This window comes from Cavia porcellus, unplaced genomic scaffold (assembly GCF_034190915.1).
Source record: "Cavia porcellus strain 051 isolate PalLab524CR breed Dunkin Hartley unplaced genomic scaffold, mCavPor4.1 scaffold_17, whole genome shotgun sequence".
NCBI classification, from domain to species: domain Eukaryota; kingdom Metazoa; phylum Chordata; class Mammalia; order Rodentia; family Caviidae; genus Cavia; species Cavia porcellus.
In genome coordinates, this window is record NW_026947500.1 from 70512495 (window position 1) to 70531092 (window position 18598).

The 18598-nt window shown below is 51.9% G+C and overlaps 1 protein-coding gene across 11 annotated transcripts in view; it reads left to right on the forward strand.

The window, feature by feature from the left end:
* The window catches only part of Smarca4 (SWI/SNF related, matrix associated, actin dependent regulator of chromatin, subfamily a, member 4), an 82197-nt gene that overhangs the window by 36573 nt on the left and 27026 nt on the right, over positions 1–18598 (forward strand). For 10 of the 11 annotated variants that reach the window (XM_063228679.1, XM_063228678.1, XM_063228677.1 and 7 more), the window contains 3 exons: positions 13849–13970; positions 14633–14783; positions 15883–16046. In XM_063228679.1, coding sequence (XP_063084749.1) covers positions 13849–13970; positions 14633–14783; positions 15883–16046 — 437 coding nt within the window. The remainder of the gene's footprint in view (positions 1–13848; positions 13971–14632; positions 14784–15882; positions 16047–18598) is intronic. The other variant, XM_063228671.1, reaches the window with a different exon arrangement.

Here is an 18598-nt window from a genome sequence, read left to right on the forward strand (position 1 = left end):
CTATGGGGTTTTGCCCCCGCCGTGGGGTTCCGGGTGTGAGCAGTGCTCAGTTGCGGTTTTTGATTTTGGTACAGATCATTTTTCTTCTATTAAGGGTTGTGGGGCTGAGGATTTAGCTTAGCCGCACAGCTCCTGCCTGGCAGGTGGAAGGCCGAGAGTCCCATTACCAGTACCAAAAAAAAAAAAGGATTGTGTTCTTGGTATTTTTAGCTAGAAGTATTTGCCTGTCTGAAGGTCACAAAGCTTTTCTCCTGCTTTTTACTCTAGAAGTTTTACCGTCTAAGCTCTTCTCATGTACAGTTTCGAGCTGAGGATGTAGCTCACTGGCAAAAACAAGGTCCTGAGTTCAGTTCCCAGTACCAAGAAAAAAAAGAGACATTTGCAGACATTTTGTTTTGTTTTGTTTGGTTTTAATTTTATTTAAGGAGAAAAAAGAAAAAAAAAACAGAAAAAGGGTACAAGTTATACAGAATTTCAGAAAAAATAAACAGTAGGAAATCACTAGTTAATTACATATTGTCATCTTAGAAATAGTTGTTGAAGTTACAAAATTAAAGCATACAGAGGGGACCTTCAAACAGTGAGACTGCAAACAGTTTTGTTCAATGATCCAACAAAACTCAGCAATATGGTTATCCATCCTGCACACCCAAACATACATGCAGTTAATCCCCCAGAGAACTCTCCCCTCCCTTCTTCCGTGCAATGACTATTACACATCTTGGGTTCCACTGCTCCCACAGTTCTTACTACTTTTTTTTTTTTTTTTGAAGAAAGTAAAACCAAATGTGACATACCAGGACAGAGCCAATCAAATCAAAAGGATGGACATAATACATAATGTAAAAACAAAATACAAGGTGATCAACAATGGTTACCATAATGCCTCTTGCTATCTTAAAAAGAATTGCCTATATCATCAGGTACAATAAAATTGAACAAAACAGTAAAGAATAAGACCAATAAAACCAAAACATTGGAGACATTAGGGGACTTCAAAAGAAGATAATAGTCAACCAGAATGGGCCTCACAATGGATCTTATTGTCTTCATAGTTGTTGCCTAGACTTTCAAACTTGGTACTATCAAGCATAACAGAATAGAGGAAAATCAGTCAAAACAAGATGGTGAGAGCAATACAGAGTTTCAAATCAAGTTAATAGGAAATCAAAGTGGGTTACTATAATATATCCTGCTATTTTTTATTTATTTTTCCCTTAAAAGGATAAAAATGAAAAAGTAGATAATAAAAAGGAGATTGAGATAAAAAAAAGAAGGCATAACAACAAAACAGCGCAGGTCCAAATAGCCATTTAAGCAAAATAGTGTTTCACCACAAGATAATCTCGACATAATAGTAGTTACCATAGTGTCTCTTCCCTTAAAATCTTTGGGTATAAATCGTATACTGTAGCATCAAACATATCAAGACAATGTAAAACCATTCAAGAGAATGACAGTATTACAGGGTATTTAGAATCAACTAACAGAAAATGAACAATGGTTTCTGTATAATCTCCCTGTCTACAAAAGTTTTTGTTTATATTATCACATATAATAAAATCCAGCAAGATACAACACGTTAAAACCGATGGAGACAGAAGAACAAAAGCTTGATGGGACTTCAAAACAAGAGGATATTAAATCAGCACTACCTATTATGATGTCTTGTTTTCTCCAAAATAGCTGTTCCCACCATCCAGCCTTCTCTGCCTCATTTCTGTTGAGCTCTTTTTCTGTCATTAGTTGTCAGTTTGTCTTCTTCATTTCACTTTCTGCTTCCATCTATTGTGGCCTCTCTGCCACTGTTTCTGGAATCTTGGTATTTTTCATTTTTAGAATATCCTGCAGTATTCTCTGTAGAGTTGAGTTGGTGGTTGGAAATTCCCCTAGTTCCTCTTTATCCTGGAAGCACCTTGTTTTTCCATCAATTTCTAGGGACAGTTGTGCAGAATATATCTATCTTGGCTGGAGGTTATTATCTTTCAAAGCTTGAATTATTTCCCCCCATGCTCTTCGTGATTTGATGGTTTGTGCCAAGAAGTCTGCTGTAATTCTGATGGGTGTTCCCTTGTAAGTGATCTGTTTCTTGTCTCTGACGGCTTTTAATATTCTGTTCTTATATTGGATTTCTGGAATTTTGATTATTATATGCCTGGGTGTAGCTCTGTTTGGGTTGTAGGTGGCTGGGGTCCTGTATGCCTCATACATCTGAGTATCTTTACCTTTTGCTAAATGAGGGAAATTCTCCTGGATTATTTCTGTGAATAGCTTTTGTAGTTCATTTGTTTGAGTCCCTACTTCTTCTTTTATGTTCTTAATTCTTAAGTTATAGATCCTCTTATCATCTTCTAGTCTTTGTATTATTGCTGTTTGTTTTCTTGTTATTTTTAAGAAGTTTTTCATTTCAAGCTCCCACCTTACAAATCTGTCCTCTAGTTCAGATCATCTATCCTTAGTTTCTTTCAAGCTGTTATGCCAGCTTTCAGTAGAGTTTTTAGTTTCCTGGTAATCTCTTTGAGCCTGCCTCACGTATTCTATATTTTCTCTATTTTCTCCATCAAACAATTCTCCCCTTTTTTTCTGTTCTTCCATTCCACCATCTGTTTTTTCTTGGCGGTGCTTAGCATTTCTCTAACTATTCTACTTATTTCTTGCTTTATTTTATTAAATACTTCATTTTTGAACTCATCTATGAGGCTCTGGAGATACTGTTTTATATCTATAGGTGCCGTGTCTGATATTGCATGTTTTCTGTCCTCATTCTCCTTTGCCTTTACCTTTCCTGGATCGTGTTCTCAGGATTGGGGACTGAGGGCCCTTTCTTGTTGCTCCCTTTTCCCATACTTTTTTTTCCTTCCATACAAGTGTCTGTAGGAGGCCCAGTTTTTTTTTTTTCCTCTTTGTCTGTTACAGTTTATTTGAATCCGCCAGCTAGGTGTTCCTGCCCACTGCAGTGTACTAGGGAGACACAGAGCTGGGCAGCCTCCAGGTCAACCTACTGAATGCTTCACTGCTAGGGTGCACCGCCAGGCGCAGGGACCTGATTTGGGCTAGCCTACTGGATCTTAGTCCGCGGCATCACCAGGCCAAGTGCTCCCCACCACTCCCGCTTGAGAGGGGAATATGTGACCGAAGTCACTACAGCATCCTGCTCCGGCTAGTCTGCCGTTCCCAGAATGTCCTCTGTTAGAGCCTCCTAGTCTATGAAGGGTCCCCATTTCTCTCACTCACTGCAGGTGGATGCAGGGCTCCCTGCCAGTCCCGCTCTCAATGCCGTTTGGTTCACCGATTCCAGCTCTCAGAGCTTTCGTGCATCTCTCTCCCTGCCGTGCCGATTGGGACACAGTATCTGCAGCAGGAAATTCAAATCGCAGCTTCCAGTGGCGCGGGATCCAGCTTTCGCACTGAGGTTTTATCTGTTTCTGTTATAACATCAGGATTGCATTGCCAGTTGGTTTCTCTCAGCTTAGTTCGTTCCTGGGTCGGCAGGGTACATCTCCCCTCGCTTAGGACTCCTCACACAGCACCGCTCCTGGATTCTAAGCTGGTAATCTCAGACAGCCTCAGTGGCTGCTGCTATTTGTCCGCCATGTTCTCCCGGAAGTCAGTCTGCAGACGTTTTTGAGTTGATCTTTGTGAACAGCTGAGGTGAAGGTGTGCACTTGTTTTAGGTTTTGCTTAGCACCCTCCAGTTCTCCAAGGCCTCAGAGAGAAGCACCCACGTTTGTTACGCTCCTTCCTTGCCGGGACCCAGCTGGACCCTCACGGAGGAGCGAGTTCCGATGTGCAGTTGTGTCTCACCTCTGTGCGTGGACCCTGTGTCGTGGTTGCTTATGTATTTATTTTCCCGGGTGCTGGGGTTGGAGCCCAGGCTTGGTGCGTGCTGGGCCAGTGTTCTACCATGGCGATACCCTCCTCTCTGTCAGGTTCCCCACGGGAGAGGGTTCCTGCCATGGGTTACGTCAGTGGCCCCAAGTGTCACGCAGTTAATGGGTCGAGCATTTGTGATGGGTTTGTTGTCCAGCGTTCGGGTGGGTGATGTGCTTCGCTGCCCAGTGCTGGGGCCAGGACATAGGGGCGGGCAGGTGGTGTGTGTCTCTTGCCTGCGGTGTTTGCAGCAGCCATGCAGGGCTGCCCCGCCATGCCACGCTGCCATGCCGCCAACCGAGTATGGACTGGAGCCTCCAAGAGAACTCTGAGAAATAAACCTTTCCTTCCCCAACTTTGGGCATCAGGTACTTTGTCTCAGCAATGAGTAAAAAGTTAACTAAGAGGGGCTGGGGATTTAGCTCAGCGGCCTAAGCCCCTGCCTTGCAAGAAGGCAGTCGTGAGTTCGATCTCCGGTACTGATAAAAAGGAAAAAGGAAAAAAAAAAGTTACCTGAGACAGTTGCCCAGGCTGTCCTTGGCCTTTCTGTCTTCCTGCCTCAGCCTCTTGAGCCCCTCCTGGGCTCACAGGTGTGTACATCCCGCCTGGCTGCCCGCCCTGGCTGGTGGGACCTGCCCGGGGAGTGCTGGCCCCTGCTCGGTCACTGCTCTTTAGTGCCGCCCGGCTCCTCGGTGGCCAGTGCGTGTGGCAGGGCCAGCTCCAGTCACTCTTGCCTGCTGACGCGCCAGCTGGTGCTTGAGTGGGATTGCATTAAATCTGAGGGCGCGAAAGACGACTGCTTTTGAAATGGATACCTGGGCGTGGTGGCTCAGGCCTGTAATGCTAATGCATGGGAGCCTGAGCAAGAGGGTAGAAAAGAAGACGCAACTTGTGAATGTTTCCTAGTTATCTGATTTGAGGGCTTCATATTTATTATTTATTATTTATTTTGGGGCACAGCGGAAATCAGACTCGGGATTTCACACTTGCCAGCCAGGTGCCGCACCGCTGAGCTCCATCCTTGGCCGTAAAGTTATTTATAATTGTCGAATTTCTGTAGAGTTGGTAGTGATGACTCTTATTGCTGACTTTGCAATTTCTTTCTTTCCTATTTGTTTGTTTATGGATCACACCCAGGGCCTCACACAGGTCTGGCAAGGCTTTACTCCGGGGCCACACCCCGGTCCTGTCCTTCACTTTTAGTAAATTATTCCTCAAATGTTCACTGACAGTTTTTACGCTGAATCTTCTGTAGTGAGCGTGAAGGGTCTCTCCTTTTGTGGAGGTCATCTATAACTTTGCAGAGTTGTTTTTTCTTTTTTTTTTTTTTTCCTGCATGTATCCTCTTTATTGAAGGCTTACTCAATGAATTTTAAATACACAAAGTACACAGATTTTAAATACATTTTAAAATGTATGTATTACTGGGCGTGGTGATGCACACCTGTCATCCTAGTATTTGGAAGGCTGAGGTAAGGGGATTGCCACAAGTTCAAGGCCAACCTGAGTTACGTCGTGAGACTGTCACAAAAGCAAGCAAGCAAGCGTCTATATCAATTTACAACAGTAATACTTACCACTCAAAGATTCTAAACAGTAATCTTACATAGGAAGTCACAGAAGTCTCTTAAAGGTGCATGTCTTGTAATCCCAGCTCTCGGGAGGCGGAGGCAGGAGGATTGTTGTAAGTTGGAGACCAGCCTGAACTACATAGCAAGTCCCTGTCTCAAAAAGACAAAAAATGTGTATGTCTTATAATATTTTTACTTGTCTTATAAAAGCATTTGTCTCTATTCCTGTGATCTGAAGAGTTCCTGTTACATTCAAACTCTTGTTTTATACAATGCAAGTAGCTCAGATCAGAGATTGATTTTTTTTTCTTTTTTTTACTTAATTTGGATTTTGTGACGTGCAAGTTTGACCAATTCATGAGTATAATTCACTGCTGTCTCTGCCAGCATGATTTATGATAATTTTAATCCTTCCTTGGTGTTTTTCTCTTAGTTACTGACTTTTCAGTTCACGAAATTTGGAATGCATGCATTCTGTTTTTGTCCACAAGTCAGGGGCAAATTGGTTCCCTGAGCTTCTGAGCAGCTCAGCAAGGATGGCTTTGCCAGCTGGTCTATCATGCCTTGGCCGCCTGTTGTGCCCGCACCGTGGACGTGTCCCTTTGGGAGGTCCACACTGACAGCTGGAGCTTGCTGTGGCTTTTCAACAGGGAAATAAAACTTACCATTTTCCAGCTCTGTCAGGCTGCCATCTAGAATGCTTTACCATACTTCCCCTGTCTACAGTGACAAACTGCTTTCATTCATTTGGCCCCTGTGCTCATAGCTTTACCCTGCAGAAGTGAAAGCGCATTTGTGCAGCACACTGGCTATTTGGGTTGCACTTTGACAGTTGAAAACCACATAGCTTGGTTAGTTTTCTCTCGTTGTTAGGACAACATACTCAACATCCAAAATGAAGGAAGCAAAGCTTTATTTAGCTTACAGTTTGGGGAGGTTTCAGTCCGTAATCAGCTGGCTCCAAGGCAGGGTGGCCTGGCACAGGGCAGCACTTCCAGGCAGCAGAGGACGGGAAAGCAGCCAGCGCAGGGCCCCCCACGCCCTTCTGCTGCAAGCAGCGGAACCCTCCAGTGAGCGTCGTTCTCACCCGTCTCTGTGCCCTGCTTTTGCACAGGCCCAGGACGTTTACAGAGTGAAGACCCCAGCTCCCACCGAGTCACTTAAACTTCCGATCACTTAGTTACTAACTGGCTTTTTTTGTTTTGTTTTGTTTTTGGTATTGGGGATTGAACTCACAACGTGGCGCCTGACAGGCAGGTGTTATGCAGCTGAGCTGTGTCCCCCAGTTAAACTTCTCAGATTGACAGGACGAGCAGCATCCTAAAGCTCTACGGGCCTGTGCTCTAGTGAGATGCCGGGCTGCTGAATTACTTGGGGAGACTCTCTCAAGTTGACACAGGGTATCACCCATCACACCACAGAAGTTGAAACATGTACATCCAGTTTGTACCTCTGTGTCCGCCTTGTTTGTTCCCCTAAAGTGACGTGGCTTTAGACTTCTGCCCAGATGTAGTGGTGACTGTCAAACCTTCATACAGCTCCCTCCTACTCTTTCTTGTTTTCTGTTGGCCCACGGAGAGTCACTGAGCAGATTTCTCAGAGAAGGTTCTTGGTTGATATACTTCTTAAAAATTTTTATTGATGTTTGGTGTTTTGAGGCAGGGTCTTCTGTAGTCCAGGCCAGCCTTGAACTGGAAGCAGGTCCTATGCAGCCTCCGAGCGCTGCTTTCATGCTGGCTTGATTCACCTTCTTAACCCCTTGGTATCTGAGAACATCTTCATTTGCCTTCATACAGAAATACAAATTTGGCAGGGTAGGTAATTGTTTTTTTTTTTTTCCCCCAAATCCATTTTCTTTCTTTATTTTTTTGAAGTTTCTTTTTTTTTTTTTTTTTTTTTTTTACTGGTTCCAGGGATCAAACTCACAACCCCACGCTTGCAAGGCAGGTGCTTATGCTGCTGAGCTAAATCCCCAGCCCCTCCAAATCCATTTTATTTCAAAGAGAAAAAAATTTCAAAACCATGTCAGTTGGGGGCAACAATGGTACATACATTGTGCGTTGTCATCCCCAAATCATTCACCCAGAGCCCAAGACGTCTACATTCAGTTGTCCAGACAGCACCAGCACAAATCTTCCTCTCCAATGAACTCAGAGAAATCAGTAGTGTAACTCATAACCATTATGAGTAGAACTCATCAACATACACATGTGGTTTCAGCTTCCTGCACTAGCGTGGGAATACAGTGTTTACATGTGTGTCTGATTTATTTCACTAATGAGTATGATGTCAAGTTGCATCCATTTACCTATAAAAGTCTCCAGTTATCCTTTTTATGGCTGAGTAGTACTCCATTGTATAAAAATACTACATCTTTTTTTTTTTTTTTAATCTATTCTGCAGTGAATGAGCATGTACGTTGTTTCCCAGATCTGGCTATTACAAATCGTGCTGTAAGGGAGCACATAGACTGCTGTTATGGTGTTTTTAATTCTTTCGGGAAGATGCCAGATGGGGAATAGCTGGGTTAAATGGGGCCTCGAGTCCTGGTTTGTGACACATATGCACACTGATTTCCACGGTTGTTGCACAGCCTGTACTCCAGGCTAAGTAATTCTTGGTTCAAAATTATTTTCCCTTAAAATTAGATTTAAAAAAAAAGCTGAGTATAGTGTTACACACCTGTAATCTTAGCTCTCAGGAGACTGAGGCGGGAGGATTGACAGTCTGTAATATACAGCAAGATACTGTTTCAAAAACAGTAAACTCTGTAGATGTTCTCTATAGATGTTCCACTGTCTTTTGGCATTTAGAATTGCAGGAGAACAATCTGAAATGAGTTTGACTTTTGCCCTTTTGTAGGTAGCCACCTTTCTTTATACGGATACTTGCAAAATTTCCTCATTACCCTTGAAATTTAGAACAAGTCACCAGGGTACGTCTGGGTGTTGCCTCGCATTAGCCCTGAAAGGAGCTTGCGCGCCGTCGCGGTTGCAGCCTGCTCTGCTCTCGGCTCTGCGCGTCCCCCAGCTGCTGGTTCAGCTGCGTTTTCTCTCTTCTGCTTTCAGGGTTCCCTGTGATTCGTAGATTGCAGATTGCACTTCCTGGACGGCTCTCATAGCTTTCTTTTTTTTCTCCTTTTGTATGTTAATTTCTTTGGCCTTTTTCTCTTCATTCTGTGCGAATCTTTTGCTTTGCATTTATTAAAGTGATTTTTTGATCAGTCCCACTTACATGTTTTAATTGTAAGGTCTGTGACACCTCCATTTATGTGCTTGAACACACTGCTTTGTCTGAAAAGCCGGTAACACGCTCTCGACGGCGCCCCCTGCCTGTGGGTTGGGACATTGTTCTCCCGCACTGAGAGCTGCTGTCTCTGGACTGCAGTGTGTACTGGGACTTTGCAGTGAGTCTCACAGTGGGGTTCGGAATCATGGTCCTGCCAGAGTACGAAGCCGAGAACCTGACTCTGCAGGGTTATACAAATCTTACACAATTTTGCTATGTATTAGCATACATTTTATTCTTTTTGATGCCATCCGATTGTTGTTTTGTTGTCGTCGTTGCTGATTTGGGGTCCTGGGCTTCCCTGCAGGACCGTCGTACTAACCTGTAGCCCTCACCCTTTTATTTTGTATTTTGAGGCAGAATCTTGCCAGGTTACCCAGGCCAGGCTCAGACTTGCAGTCCTCCTGCTGCCATCACCACCCCAGCCGTGTCTCCTGCACTTCCTGTTTGGGTGAATTGTTGCTGTCGTGGAGAAGGAAGCCTGATGTTCGGGTGGCGATCCTGTCTGTGAACTCGCGTGCTTGTTGGTTCTGGTTTGCTTTTTCTACTGCAGGTGTTGTAGATTCCTTAGCGCTCCCCACGCAGTACGGTGTGGCCCGGGGCTCCGCTGTAGTGTGAGGAAAGGCAGGTGCAGAGGTGGCTGCCCGTCCCTGTCCCCTGCGGTGTGCTTGGTCGGCCCCTTGGGGTCTGTGGTGGGGCTCTCCCTGAGTGTCTGCTGGGCTGAGTTCTCTAGGCTTGCTTCGTTAGACTCTGTTTGTGCCAGGTGCTGCATATTGGCTTGCAGTCAGTTTCCTTGGTGTTGGGGATGAATCCTGGCGCAGTGAGGCAGGGCCAACGCCAGCCTGCAGCTCTGTCCTCACCCGCCTGTGCCTTTTCTTTTCCTTAGGTTTAGCTCACTTGTAGGCCAGGCTGGTCTTGAACCCACAGCAGTCCTCCTGCCTCAGCCTCTCGAGTGCTGGGATGCCAGGTGTGCAGCACAGCGTTCCTGACCCCAGCCCTTTTTATTTTGAGACAAGGTCTCACTGAGTTACTTAGGCTGGGCTTGGCCGTGTGGCCCTGCTGCCTCCGCCCAGGGAGCAGCTGGGCTCACAGCTGTGCTGGCCGCGCCTGGTGTCCGCTGTTTTAGTCACTCGGATGCGCTCAGCTGTCGGAAGCTTTGTTGGGCCGATTAACCTCTGGATTTGGAACCTCAGTCCCATTTGTCTTGCTGTGTGGTCTCTGGCCTTCATGTTGACCGCGTTTCTTGGGGACGCTGGGCTGTCCTGGGGAGACCGTGCTCCGTGCCTGGCACCCCTGCTGCCCGGCTGCACCCCGCCCCAGCGCGCGTGCTGGCTCCTTGCTCGGTGTGGCTCTGCCCAGCTCTGAGCCTCCCCGCACATCGGTCTGAGGGAAAGTTGCTGCCTTCTCCGGCTGTTGGAAGCCTTAGCATGTGTGAGTGAACGGCTGCAAGCTTTTTCCAGAAGCTTTTTCTCTTTGCTCTTTCTTTGCCCTTTCTCCCCGGGCTGTTCCCGGGCTCCCCACGCAAGCCCGGGCTCCCTGACTTTTATTAGTCTCGCCTCACAGGTGGGGTTGTGCCCCTGCCTTTCCGCCCAGTTTTAGTTACTAATTCAATTACGGGTTCCATTCAGAGTCTCTCCACTGCTGCTTTACACAGCGTTGGCCATTTTTGTCGTCTTTGTTTTTATCTTTTTGTGGCACAGGCTCCGTCAGCACAGTCTCCCGCCTCGGCCTGGCCTCAGGTCAGCACTGGGGGTGAAGCAGGGCCCCGCGGGGGGCAGGCGCCCCCCAGCTGCAGTCCCCCCTCGCCTAGATCTCCAGTTGGATGGTGTCAGATGGGTTTTAATTCTCCTGCAGCCGACCTGACCTGACGGTGTAGTGCTTGCCTTGGAGTTGCTGGGCTCAGGCTTGGGTTCGTGGGTGGGTTCCTGGGTGGGGCCCTTGTGCTTTACTCTGCAGGGTGTGTTGGGTTTGCTTTGTTTTGAGATAAGGGCTCCGGTTTCGCTCAGCCTGCCAGCTGCTGTGTCACAGGCGTGCACCACACCCAGCTCAGGCCTGTCCTGTCTGTCTGTCTCTCATGATCTCCGTGTGGCCCTCGTGTGTCCCCCGGTCCTCTCCAGGTTGTGCTGCCCAGCACCTGTGTGTGCACTCGTTCCGCTCTCCTCCTTGGCGTCCTGGAGTGTAACGCAGCGGGAACTGGCCCTGGCCTCCCTCGCCAGGTGCCACGTGATTGCGCGTCGTAGACGGCTGTGTCCAGTGTGACCCTCGGTGTGACTGGGCTGGCTCATCGTCTCTCTTCTCAGTGCTTCCTGTTTGTGTCCTTCACTTTCGCTGTACTATGTTTTGTTTTGTTTTTGTCTTTTTCCTTTTTATCGGTACCGGGGATTGAACTCACGACCGCCTGCTTTCAAGGCAGGCGCTTATGCCGCTGAGCTAAACCCCCAGCCTCTACTATGTGTTTTTGATGTTAGCTATTTTTAGTGTACTGGTTTATTCTATTAAGTTTTATTTTTACTGTACCTTCTTTATTTTTATTTCGCTTTCATGTGGCCCGGCCTGGACCTTGCTGCAGTCCTCCTGCCTCAGCCTCCCGAGTGTTGGGGTTACGGGCGTGCTCCACCATGTCGGGCCTCAAGCCTGGCTTTCACTACACTGTCTTGGTTAATTTCTTCACACTTGCTCTGTGATTACAGACGTGCATCTTAATCTGTCACAGCTATCTTGAAATGAATTCGGTTCTGGTAACAGACATCGCGCGCTAACGTGGCGGCACCCTCTCCCACCCTGGTCTGTCACTGTGCATCCGTCCGCGTGAGGCCTTTGTCTCATCTCTAGTGTCCGGGGAATCGTGTGACTTCCGCATTGTTAACGGGAAGCAGAAGGGGCGCGCTCTTCACCGAGTCTGCCGCAGCAGGCAGTGCGTGGGTTTCCGGGTCAGCTTTGCGTGGTGTCACAGGGTGCCTGGGCACGTGTTGGAGATGCAGCCTGGGCAGCGTGTCGTCCCCAGGCCTGTGTGGGGCAGTGAGGCAGGCGCAGAGCCCTGTGTCCCGCAGCACGGGGACAGTCCCCTGCCTGTGGCCTCGGTCAGGTGCGGGCTGAGCCCCGGGCTGGTGGATGTTTTCGCCTTTTCTTTCTGATTGCGTTGTTTTAGTCCGTTGCAGTGTTGCAGGTTGTCTGTTTGTCTCTGACTTGTAGCAGTTTGCTTCAAACCCGTCTCCTTGCATATTGTCCTCTTTGGTGTTTGAGCTTTTTTTTCTTTAACTAGGAATCAAACTCATGACCTCATGCTTGCCAGGCAGGCACTTATGCCGCTGACCTAAATCTATGGCCCTAACTGGGGTTTTGTTTTTCAGTATTAGTGTGGACTAAAGCCAGAGCCTTTACACTGCAGAATGTCATCAGCCCTTTTGATTTCTATTCATTTATTTTATCAGTGTCTCACTATGCAGTCAGGCCGACCTCGAGCTCACGCACTTGGGGGCTGGCCCAGACTGGTCTCAGACTCGCACCTGTCCTCCTGCTGCAGTCTCCCAAGTCTGGGATTACAGGTGTGCACCACCACACCCAGCATCCCGTTCTGTTGTTCGTTTATTATTTATTTGCTCCCGGGAATATAACTCAGGACCTTGTGCTTGCCAGGTAGGCGCCTACGCCACCGAGCTGTATCCCGGGCTTCCCTTTCCAGTGTTTTGATGGGGTCTCACTGAGTTGCCCAGCTTGGTCCAAACTCGCTGTCCTCCTGCCTTAGCTCCCGAGTGCCAGGATTACAGGCAGGAGCCACCACACTCAGCCTTGCCTGTTTAGTGACTTTCCTGGGCTCGTTCTCTGAACTCTGTTGCCCTCACAGTGCGTCCCACCTCTGGTGTTATTTTATTAAGTTTGGCTTTCGGGACCGGGGATATAGGTCAGCGGCACAAGCACCTGCCTGGCAAGCACAGGTCCTGGTACCACAAAAAGTCTGGCTGTGGCAGCAGGCTGTGTTGCTGGGGCCTCCGCAGTCGAGCAGTGGTGGCTGGGCTGTAGCCCAGGTCGGGTCCACACTTGGGCCGGCCCGCTCTGTGGCCGGCCTCCCTGCAGGCAGCAGACTCACTCCTGGGCTCAGAGCTGCTGCTGGGCAGCACCCGGCCCCCAGCAGAGGCCCGCCTTCCCCGCCGCCAGCTGCTTCTCAGGGCACCGTCTCTTCCGGTTGACTCACGGAGCTCTGGGTAGGCGCTGTTTTCGGTTGTGTCCTGCTATATTGGGGAGCCAGTGGTCCCCTCCCCATTCTGGCTCTGGAGAGCTCAGCCAGTGACGATGTTTTGCCCCCAGTGTTGGTGTCCCCCTGCCACTCCATTGAGCTGGACCATAATGTCACAGAATCCAGGGGAAAACCCACTAGCCTGGGCTGGGAACAACTTTTCAGGTTAGTTACGGTGACCATTTTTAGTGCTCAGTACCAGCTCCGCTGTAGCTAAGGACAGCGACCCACTGGCTTACTCCAGGGCACAAGGGGCTTCACAGCAGGAAGGAGTTCCTGAGGACCTCGTGTCAAGTGGAGTCCTGGGCCCCACTTGGGAATGCAGAAAGTCTCTTCAGGAATTTAGCCCAGCCTGGTTCTGCGAGCTCAGGCGCCTGACCTCATGACAGTTGTTAGTGTTTGGGGCACCTGGGCCCTGCCAGGGGAGCTAGGAGTGCATGCTGGGAGCTGATTATGAAATGCCAAGAGAGTCGGCTGAGAGGCCGCCGCAGGGCTCTGGGCAAAGGGTCTTCTGCTGTATTTTTCATCTTGCCATGGGCCCACTCAGTCACCCAGGCTGCACTGGACTTGATAGTCCTGCTTCAGCCTCCTGTACAGGTAGGATCACAGGCATGGCCGACACACTACAGTCAGGTGAATGTTTGTAGCTTTGGTTCCGTTATCTGCTGAGGGGGTGGACGTGGGGTCTCCTAATGGCAGTGAGGAGGAAAGCTCCCCCGAGGTGACCCTTAAAAATGACCGTTAGGAAGTTCGTTTACCAAGCAGTCCCAGAGCACATGGGGAGTGGGGGGGGTTAGAGAGCCCCACGCTCTGCCCCACAACTGCATCCTGCCCTGGGCTGCTGCTCCGGGGACGGAATGGGGTGACCTGGGCTCCGCTCCGCAGGAGGAGGAGGAGGAGCAGCCACAGCCCACACAGCCACCCGCCCTGCCCGTGGAGGAGAAGAAGAAGATCCCAGACCCCGACAGCGATGACGTCTCCGAGGTGGACGCGCGGCACATCATTGAGTAAGGGCCCGCCACCCCGTCGCTCCGGCGGCTGCCCTAGGCGGCCGCTGTGGGTAGTCAAGTGCCTTCCTCGGTCCTTTGTGCCGGCCCCAGAGAGCCCCGTGCAGCCGTGAGGCCGTGTGTCTTCTCTCAGACAAGATCCAGCACGAACACTCATTTCTGTCACAGTGGGGACTGAACCCGGGGTGCTGTCCTACCGAGCTACACCCTATGCCTTTGTGATTACTTTGAGATTGGGCTCTGAGGTGCTGGGCTGGACTTGGACTCGGTAGCCCCCCTGCCTGCCGAGTGCCGGGGTCACAGGCACCGCCACTGCGCCAGCATTTATGTGTCGCCCTCGCCCTCGTAAGGATGGCTGCACTGGCGCTGACGTCACCATCGCCCACGATGGGAGTAGGGGGTGGGGTGCAGGCTGTGACGGTGTGCAGGCTGGACAGACCAGGGTGGTCCGCGTACCCCTCCTCCGGGAGTCCCCAGTCAGAGCTCCGGGTCAGGACTCGTTAGGCTTCCGAGTGTTTCTGATTTGGATTTTGGGTCAAGGGTGTTTGGCCTGGTAAAGTCCTCCTCTGAAAACACCCCAACCCCTGCGAAAGGCCCGGCTCTCAGGCCCCCACTCCCACGCCCTTCCGCCAAGGAGCCTCACACTGCCTGTCTCCCCTCAGGAATGCCAAGCAAGACGTTGACGATGAGTACGGTGTGTCGCAGGCCCTCGCGCGTGGCTTGCAGTCCTACTATGCCGTGGCCCATGCCGTCACCGAGCGCGTGGACAAGCAGTCAGCGCTCATGGTCAACGGTGTCCTCAAGCAATACCAGGTATGACGGGTCCCCGCACAGTGGCCCTGCAGAGGTGCTGGGCCAGGGTCCGCTGTCCTGTGGAGTTCACGGTCCGTCTGGAGTCACGGTCCCCTCTGGAGCCCACTCGGCTGTCGGCACAGTGCAGGGAAGCAGAGCCGCCACCCGGCCCTCAGCGAGGCTGCTGGTGCAGTGGCGGGCCCTGGTCCCCCCTGCTTTATGCTGGTGACGGGGACCCTGGCACAACAGCTGTACCAAAGCGTACAGGTCGGGAGCGGCCGCCCCATGGCCTAGAGACAGATCCGGGCCCAGTGCTGCCCCATGCCTGTCACCTGGCCCTCTGCACAGGGAGAGATGGGTCAGGAACCCTGAGCCGGAGCTGGCATCAGCCCTTTTTCCCCAGAATCAGGGAAGGAGATGCCATGACTCTGCCCCTCAGCCCAGGGCCCTGCCTAGAGTCCTCAGGAAACTGAGCTGTCCTGCAGCCCAGGGTCCCTGCCCTCTCTGTGAGGTCTCAGAAGGCTCCTGGCCAGCCAGAGGACCCGTCTCCTGACATGTGGCCGTGACCTCTGTCCCAGCTTCCCACGAGGGAGCTCCTGGCCCCATGCTGTATCCATTCCCTAGGGGCAGGCAGGTCTGCAGACGGCCGGGGTTCCCTTGGCCCCTGGAGCTCAGCAGGGGAAGCCACCTCCGCTAGGGCTGTGTCAGAGGAGTCACTGTCCAGGCTGCGGCCGGAGTGGGTGTCCCTTGTGCTGCCCTGCTCATTGCGTGTATGATGGGTCCCTTCCTCTGGAGTCAGGTGTCACTTGACAGAGACAGATTTCGCCAGGTGCCAGGCAGCAGTGTCCGGCAGGGCCCGACAGGTGTGTAAGAGTTAGCAGAGAGGTGCTCAGGTATGAACCAGGAGGTGAAGAGACAAGGTGGTGCCAGTGAGGAACACGCACTGGGCGACTGAGCCATGCATGCCCGAGGACGTAGTGCGTGGTCGCTGCTGGATCGGGGACCTGTCCAGGGCAGAGCACTTGGCCATAGGTGGCATGGCTCAGGCAGAACCTGGACCCAGTGACGCCTTTGGAGTTCCCCAGAGCCTCTCATGCCGGGGCCGTGTCTGTCCCTGCAGATCAAGGGCTTGGAGTGGCTGGTGTCGCTGTACAACAACAACCTGAACGGCATCCTGGCCGACGAGATGGGCCTGGGCAAGACCATCCAGACCATCGCGCTCATCACGTACCTCATGGAGCACAAGCGCATCAACGGGCCCTTCCTCATCATCGTGCCCCTCTCGTGAGTGCGGGGCTCGCGGGCGTGCAGGCGGGGCTCCCCGGCCGGGCTGCTCACACCCTTCCCACCAGCGCCGTTGGCACACAGGGCTGTTAATGTCCTTCACCCCTGAGGGCAGGGTCCCCAGATCGGTCATGTTGGATGCCCTTGGGCTCAGGGCCAGTTTGTGAATCTCGGAGGTGGTCGGCTCCTGAGATGCTGCCTCTGGTTTTGGGGGGAGGTGGGATGCCCCTCAGTCCACATGGGGCAAATTTTGCAGGATGTCCTTGACCCCTTCATGGCCCACAACCAGGCAGTCCTGCCCATGGCTGCTTGTGACAGTGTCTCCGGGGAAGTGTGGGTGAGGTCACATGGGCTCTGCAGAGCGCGGTCTCAGAGTCTGCTGCTGGGGCTGCAGAGCCCTCAGCGCCACCTCCCGCCCGGGCCCCTGCCACCCAGATGGCTGTGCCCCCTCGCCACCGAGCTCCCTGGCCTCCCCCTGCAACAGCGTGGAGCCTGCTGGCCTTGCCGGGCCCCCTTTCTCCTACTCAGCACCCTGTCCTGTCTAGAAGCGTGGGTACAGCCAGCTTGGGGTGTACCTCCCATCCCAGGAGACACTCAGCCAGGGCCATGGCTGCCTCTGCGGTCCCCGGGCCTTCTTTGTCCCTCAGAGCTTGATGCTGAGTCCCAGCAGGTGCCAAGGAGCATATCTCTCCTTGGTTTTTGTGGTGTGGTCCCGGGAGTGCCAGTGTGGGATACCAGTCTCGAGGGAGCTGACCATGCTCTTGGTCCCAGGGTGCCTGCTGGCTTCCTCTCTGTGACCCGTGAGCTTCTCTGGGCAGGTACTGAGTGTCTCCCAGGAACACTCGGACACCCACACCCCTCCTTCCAGTGTTGGCCACCACTGTGGAATTCACTTGGCCTGGCAGGATCGTAGTGGGAGTGGCCGGTCACAGCTGTGTGTTTCCACCATGGCCCCCCCCCCCCAGTGTTCTTTGGGTCCCCCAGTGAGGGAGCTGTCCCTTACCCATTTATTTATTCAGTGCAGGCTCACGGGCACTGTCCTTACCTCCTCCTCCCACACTGGGTCTTAACTTCCATTGCTGGGACAAAACACCCCCCACCCACAAGTTAAAGGAGGAGAGGGTTGCTCCAGCCACCTCTTGCAGAGGTTTCATTCCTTGGTCAGCTGGTTGCCGGGCAGCGCAGCAGAGCAGAAACAGCCCTGGCAGGGCCGGAGGAGGCAGCAGCCTGGCTTCTTTCTTCCTCTTTTTCTCTGTCCAGCTACAAAGCTTTCAGTCGCTGCCATGCACGCCCAGGGTGGGGCTTCGCTCCTCACTAAGCCCATCGCCCACAGCAGTGCTGCATCGTGGTTATCACAGACTCAGTCCAGCTGCCTCCCCAAGCCCCGGCTGTGTGGACGCGGGACCTTAGGGGCTGCACAGGCAGGAGCAGACAGGATGGCAGGGGCTTTCGCGCTGCCCTGCATCCCCAGCTCTTCCTGGATTTTTAAGCTCGGGACTGGCAGGCCCTTACAGATACTGAAAAGCTGTGAGGGTGGCACATTGAGCTCTGTGTCCCTGTCACCCGATTTCCCCTGGCCTTGGTCGCATGGCACATTCCTGTGGCAGAGTTTCCAAGAATATGAAGCCACCGGTGGCCCCTTGCTGCTCACTGAACTCTGCACTTTACTTGAACGCAAAGCTTTGTCCTGACAGCCTGTCTACGTCGTGTCCCGTGTAGCCGTCACACCGGCTTCCCCTGCAGGTCTGTGGCAGTTCCTGGCCTGCTGGTTTTATTAATGTATTTATCAGCTCATTACTTCGTGAGACTGGGGATTGAACCTAGAGACTTGTGCACACTGGGCAAGTGCTCTACTACTAAGGTACCTCCCAGGCCTTTCCTAATTTTATAAGTGCCCACTAAGTTCCCCAGGCTGACCTTGAACCTGCAGTTCTCCTGCCTCCGCCTCCCAGAGTGCCAGGATTGCAGCTGATCGTCACGCCCCACCAACTTGCTGTGGTTTCCCAACCCTCCTGTTTCTGTCGGGGTGCAGAGGCGGGGCCGCGAGGGGCTTCCGGGCCCCCTCAGCCGGGCTGCTCACTCTGCTGCTTCCTCACTTCGGCCCCAGGCGGCTTCGCCTCGGGGTGCAGCCCACGCTCCCTGCTGCCGCCGGCCCGGCGTCTGCATGGATCAGCAGGGACGCACAGATCCGTCCTCGTGCTGTGGCCTGGCTCTTTGTCTTCCCATTCTAGCCCTGGCTTCTGGGCGCTCTCTGGTTTGGCACCTCTGTCCCTGTGGTAGGCCCCGCCATCTGGGACTTTGGAGACTTCCTTTTCAGCTCCAGGAGGTGCCCCAGTGCTGGACTTGGCCTGTTCTCTAAACAGCCATGGCTTCTCCTCTCCCGGAGGATGCCAGGGTCACTGGCGGGCCAAGCGGTCTCCCTCGGAAGCTGAGCCCAGAGGCTGGAGCGCAGACGGGTGGTGTGCCCTGATCCCCATCCCGTCAGCGAGGGTGCAGGGCCTGCTGCAGGGCTTAGGAGCCCTGGGCGTCCAGGGCTGCATGGCACGGGCAGT